We start from the raw sequence: 6,058 nt of genomic DNA, 5'->3' as shown, positions 1-6,058 counted from the left end.
AATCCAGCCTGGGCCCGCCAACAACAATGATGGCTGCAACCAAAAAAATAGCCGGGCATCATGGCAGGCGCCTGTGGTCCCAGCCACTTGGGAGGCTGAGGCAGGAGACTCGCTTGAGCCCAGGAGTTAGAGGTTGCGGTGAGTTGTGATGCCATGGCACTCTATCCAGGGTGACAGCTTGAGGCTCTGTCTCAAAAAAAGTGTTGTTTTCTTTTTTTGAGACAGAGTCTGACTTTGTCATCCTTGGTAGAGTGCTATGGAGTCATAGCTCATAGCAACGTCAAACTCCTGGGCTCAAACAATCATCTTGCTTCAACGTCCCAACTAGCTGGGACTACAGGTGCCCACTACAACGCCTGGCTATTTTTTCTTTCTTTTTTTTTTTTTTTAAAGACAGGGTCTTGCTCTTGTTAAGGCTGGTCTCTAACTTATAAGCTCAAGCAATCCACCCACCTTGGCTTCCCAGACAGCTAGGATTACAGGTGTGAGCCACCATGCCTGGCCTGATTAAAAATATTTTTACCTTCCAAAATTTTATTTTAACAACATGCTGCTCCATGTCCTAAGCCCCCAAAGTGAATTAAGTATTTAAAATAATTTAGAACTTACACGTATGTGCTGGCAAGGTTGCCTGAATTGATGATGCTATAAACCTAAATCTATAGAATTTAGGTTCTGAATAAGGTCTAAGTATAAAAGGCTTCTGAAGACCTTACTAATGTCAATGTCATTGATAGAAACAAACAATTGAAATTTTCAGGCAAGAAATTGCTAATACCCACCAGCATCAATAATGTCCTTGACAGTCCCTAGAAATTTATGGCCAAGCTTCAGAAATTTAAAAAGATGGCTTTCTGACTTAAAAAAAATGTCCTTGATTCCTACTGAGCAGCAATTTTTTGCACTATCTTCAACTTTCTGTAACAAAAAGATAAGAAACTGAGCTAATTGACCAAGGTCACAGAGCACCTAGAAACTTGAATCCAGGCATCCTGACTCATCATAAATTATATGTTATAAATTATCCACAGAACTGAGCTGTCCAATACACTTGTTCAGGGTCAACTGGGACAGTATTTCCACAGAACTCTATCCATAATTCTGGCCACATGTGGGTGCTCAAGTTAAAATTAAATTTAAAACTTGGTTCCTCATCACACCAGCCTCACTTCAAGTGCTCTAAAGTCACATGGCTGGTAATGACCATGCTGGACCGCACAGATGTAGAATATTTTCATCACTGCAGAAAGCTCCACTGGAGGGAGCGTTGGTATAGAATATTATGGAGTAAAGTTTCTTTAACAAAGCATCTTTAAAAAGGTTTATTATGCCCCAGAAAGATGCTTATGATACACTGTTAAGGAAAGTAGAATCCAAAATTGCACATGAGATTTGGGGGATAGAATTGTGTGTAAATACTGTCCCAGTTGACTCTGAACAACGTGGGTTTGAACTGCGTGGGTCCACATATACGCAGATTTTCTTCCCGCTCTGCCACCTGAGACAGCGAGACCAGCCCATCCTCTTCCTCCTCCTCCTTAATCTACTCAGGGTGAAGGAGATGAGGATGAAGACCGCTAGGATGATCACTTCCACTTAGTAAGTGGTAAATACATTCACTCTAGTCACTCTGCCTCAGGATTTTCTCTCTCTCTTCCCCTTTTTCCTTTCTTCCTTCCCTTCCCTTCCTTCCTTTCTTTTTTTTGAGACAGTGCTTTGTTGCCCTCAGTAGAGTGCTGTGGCATCACAGCTCACAGCAACCTTAAACTTGTGGACTTAAGTGATCCTCTTGCCTCAGCCTCCTGAGTAGCTGGGACTACAGGCACCCGCCACAACGCCCAGCTATTTTTTAGAGATGGGGTCTCGCTCTGGCTCAGGCTGGTCTCCCAATTTGTAAGCTCAGGCAATCTACCCACCTCAGCCTCCCTCACTGTACTTGGCCCCCTCCCCTTTTTTTGAAACAGGGTCCTCCCATTCTGCCACCCTGGGTAGAGTACTGTGTGTCATAGCTCACGGCAACCTTAAACTCTTGAGCTGAAGTGATCCTCTTGCCTCAGCCTCCTGAGTAGCTGAGATTACAAAGGCCTGCCATAACACCCAGCTCTTTTTCTTTAGAGACGGGGTCTCGCTGCTGCTCAGGCTGGTCTTAAACCCCTGAGCTCAAGAATTCCACCTGCCTCAGCCTCCCAGAGTGCTGGGATTATAGAGGTGAGCCACCACACCTGGCCTTCCTTAGGATTTTCTTAGTAATATTTGCTTTTCATTAGCTTATTGTATTGTAAGAATACAGTGTCTAACACATCTAATATATACACTATGTTAATCCACTCTTTATGTGATTTGCAAAGCTTCTGGTCAACAGGAAGCTATTAGTACATAAGTTTCTGGGTAGTCAAAAGTTATACTCAAGAGTTTTTTACCACATCAGGGATTGGCACCCCTAACTCCCATGTCATTCAAGGGTCAATTGTATTTTGTTTTCTACTTTTATAAACTTTGCAGATTTTTTTTTTAGGAGAATAATTGATTTATTTTATTCTTATACCGAGGAAATAAGGAACTTTCTCTGCAAGTTGGATGAGAGACACTCACCTGCCCCATCTGTGGAAACATACTGAAAGACACGGGCACCATCAGTCCCATCACCAGGATGGTGCAAGACAGTTTCACAGTCCATAATGACGATGGATTTTTCCGGAAAAACTGAGTTCTGTAAGAGACAAGGTGCAGCTCACAAGTGATGCTAAGCTATCAGGGCCACATTCAGGCTGGCCTTCTGCCCCAGTGGTGGCTAATTCCCTCTTGTATGCGGTGGCAGGCCCCGCCTTGGTTCCTGCTCAACTCACAAACCGGCGATAATGCAATGGCACTGGCTGGGCGCTTAGACTCCACCAGTGTAGTGTCAGCACATCACCTGCACTGGCTCACTTGGTCCACACAGAGCCTGTGAGCCTTGTGTTAACATTACTCCTTTCACACAAAGGAGAAAACAGAGGCAGAGATTGGGCGAGTAAAGGAATTTGTTTAAAATCCTATAGGCTGGGCGCGGTGGCTCACGCCTGTAATCCTAACACTCTGGAAGGCTGAGGCTGGTGGACTGCTTGAGCTCAGGAATTTGAGATCAGTGTTGGCAAGAGTGAGACTCTGTCTCTAATGAAAATAGAAAAATTAGCTGGGTATCCATGGTGGGCACCTATAGTCCCAGCTACTTGGGAGGCTGAGCAAGAGGATCACTTGAGCCCAAGAGTTTGAGGTCACTATGAGCTATGATGCCATAGCACTCTATGCAGGGTGACTGAGATTCTGTCTCAAAAAAAAGGAAAAAAAATCCAAAATCCCCCCAGAACCCAAAATCCTATGGCAAAATGATAGACAGGTCAGAGATTTTCAAGCTGGTGCTCTTAACCTGAAGCTATCCTGACAAGCATGTGACATTCTGACCTTGACCTTTGGAAAACATTAAGAGACAATGAGAGTGTCTGGTAGAGGCTCCAGGGAGCTGCTCACCCCCAAGGAGCTGTGGGTTTTTTTCAGATGCAAAATGAGGGCACAAAGTTAGAAAACCCACCAAGATCACTCTCGCTCAGGTACTATCTCCTATCCTGCCTCTGGGAAACAAGGACCACCTCCCCGCAGCAAGCAGCCTGTGCCATTCACGAGGGCCTTGTGGGACAAGGGCTCTGGCTTTAACAGACCGCCAACTTTGAGACCCCTAACAAAATAAAAATCTCTGCGCCCTTCCTGTGGGTACACCTAGGGGTTCTGCCTAGGATGCCTCTGCTTTTTTTTTTTTTGTAGAGACAGAGTCTTACTTTATCACTCTCGGTAGAGTACCGTGGCATCACACAGCCCACAGCAACCTCCAACTTCTGAGCTTAGGAGATTCTCTTGCCTCAGCCTCCCGAGTAGCTAGGACTACAGGCACCCGCCACAACGCCTAGCTATTTTTTTGTTATAGTTGGCGGGGCCAGGTTTGAACTCGCCACCCTAATGAGCCACAGGCACCGTCCTGACGACCCGGCTTCTTGAAAACACTTTCCATGTGTGGTTCTCGAGGGGGCTTCCCAGATATGCCACCCTGAAGAAGGGTGGGTGGGAGCAGCAAAGCATGTGAGCCAACTCGAGCCAACAGATTCCTCTCCTGGGGGCTTCTGAAGTGAAAGGACAACATTCCTGCCTCCCCTGGGCTGGCTGTGTTTCATCTCTGATTAGGAGGCTTTGAGGACATAAGCTGGGAATCATTCAAGGCTGGGTACTTCCTCAACATGAAGCAGCCGATCCAACAGGTCAGATGGAAACCAAAAGCCACAAGGGTGAGGAGGGGTGCCCAGCAGGAGAGCTTCTGTCTAAGCTGCCATAGGCTCTGCTCCTGGCCTGTTCTGGTACCTAAACTCCCACAGCTCCCTCTGGCTTAAGCTCTTGCAGGCTGGTTCACACTGGCAACCCCAGGAGTCCTGTCTGATTCCTGGGCCCTCTGTGTGCCAGGCCATCTCTTGCTTCACAATAGATCTGGGGCCACTGAAGCTAATTTGAAACATGCTTGGTGGCTCGGCGCCTATGGCTCAACCGGCTAAGGCGCCAGCCACGTACACCTAAGGTGGCGGGTTCGAATCCCCAGCCCCGGACCCGCCAAACAACAATGACGGCTGCAACCAAAAAATGGCCGGGCGTTGTGGCCGGCGCCTGTGGTCCCAGCTACTTGGGAGGCAGAGGCAGGAGACTCGCTTGAGCCCAGGAGTTGGAGGTTGCTGTGAGCTGTAATGCCACGGCACTCTACCCAGGGGGACAGCTTGAGGCTCTGTCTCAAAAAAAAAAAAAAAAAAAAAAAAGAAACATGCTTGGAATGGGGAGAAGGTCTGAGCGATATTCACAGCACACAGAGCCGGGAGAGCCTGCAAATATCTGAACCCATCGATCTAGAAGTGAGCAAGGTGCCTCAGCAGGTCCTTGGACATGCTGAGGACAGAGCCAGCTGCGGACAGAGCTTGGGCTGGCTTCCAGGTTTGCTGGGATACGCACATTTGGATTGCCACGCCTGCCCCCAGTCAATCTTAAATCTTACTGTCTTAACTGTGATGACAACGATTTCAGGAACATTACTAAAGTAACCTCTTCCCACCCCTCCCAGCAGGGTCAACATCTGACAATAAGAATTTTGACTTTAAAAATGTTTGTTGCTCCCTGGAGAGAGGAGTGTACTTCTTACCTTTTAAAAAAGTAGTTGCAGACTTCGGGAATGATAGCTGAGGTCCCAAACAGCACTGCCCTGGAGATTGCGGTTTCCACTAAGGCCTAGTGAAAATGAGAAGAGCGGCTTGGTACAAGGTGAAAGATGATTCCCAGGGATCCTGCGACTGCCAGAAACAGACAAACAGCAACTCCTCTTTCTTTTTTTTGGCCGGGGGCCGGGTTTGAACCCGTCATCTCTGGCATGTGAGGCCAGCGCCCTACTCCTTTGAGCCACAGGCACTGCCCAGCAACTCCTTTTTCTTATTCAAACAAAGAATGCCCAAGGTCCACAATGCACATACATGCCTTTCCCTTTCCCAGTGTGGGTGTGCGGAGCTCAACTCCACAATCTCTATCAGGTCACCAAACCACCCGAATAAACTACTCACAAGTACAGGCAAAGGCAGCTTCCAGACAAATCTTTGCTATAGAACCAAATGGCAGGCCCCTGGGTGGAAACATGGGGTTTGCCACAGAGGTTCACTCCATTTTGTCCTTTCAACCCAGGACTTTGCCACTGGCCTCCCATCCTGACCAGCTTCCCAGTGATTCCCTACCAGGTCTACATACAACAGCGTGATATTGTGCCACATGAAGCCACCTGTCTGTACCCAGCCTTCACTGTGTAATCACAGGTGTTGTGCTGTAAAATTCTGTTTTACGGATCTGTACCTACAGTTTATAACACTGTATCATCTCTTCTATAATGTACATTCTTCCATATGTTAAACATTTATTTATTTTTCGAGACAGATTCTCACTATGTCGCCCTAAGTAGAGTGCTATGGTGTCACAGCTCAAAGCAACCTCTAACTCTTTTTTTTTTTTT

At 47.0% G+C, this 6,058-nt stretch overlaps 1 protein-coding gene across 1 annotated transcript in view; it reads right to left on the bottom strand.

Annotated features, from left to right (window-relative positions):
- Positions 1-6,058, bottom strand: part of SFXN4 (sideroflexin 4) — a 27,789-nt gene that overhangs the window by 7,226 nt on the left and 14,505 nt on the right. The window contains exons 12-13 of the mRNA XM_023511682.1: positions 5,207-5,292; positions 2,593-2,710 (exon numbers count right to left, since the gene is read on the bottom strand). Coding sequence (XP_023367450.1) covers positions 2,593-2,710; positions 5,207-5,292 — 204 coding nt within the window. The remainder of the gene's footprint in view (positions 1-2,592; positions 2,711-5,206; positions 5,293-6,058) is intronic.

This window comes from Otolemur garnettii, unplaced genomic scaffold (genome assembly GCF_000181295.1).
Source record: "Otolemur garnettii isolate 467f Iridium unplaced genomic scaffold, OtoGar3 scaffold00021, whole genome shotgun sequence".
Classification (NCBI taxonomy): Eukaryota; Metazoa; Chordata; class Mammalia; order Primates; family Galagidae; genus Otolemur; species Otolemur garnettii.
Note: the sequence above shows the minus strand (reverse complement) of the source record. Positions and strands in the feature narration are given on the sequence as shown.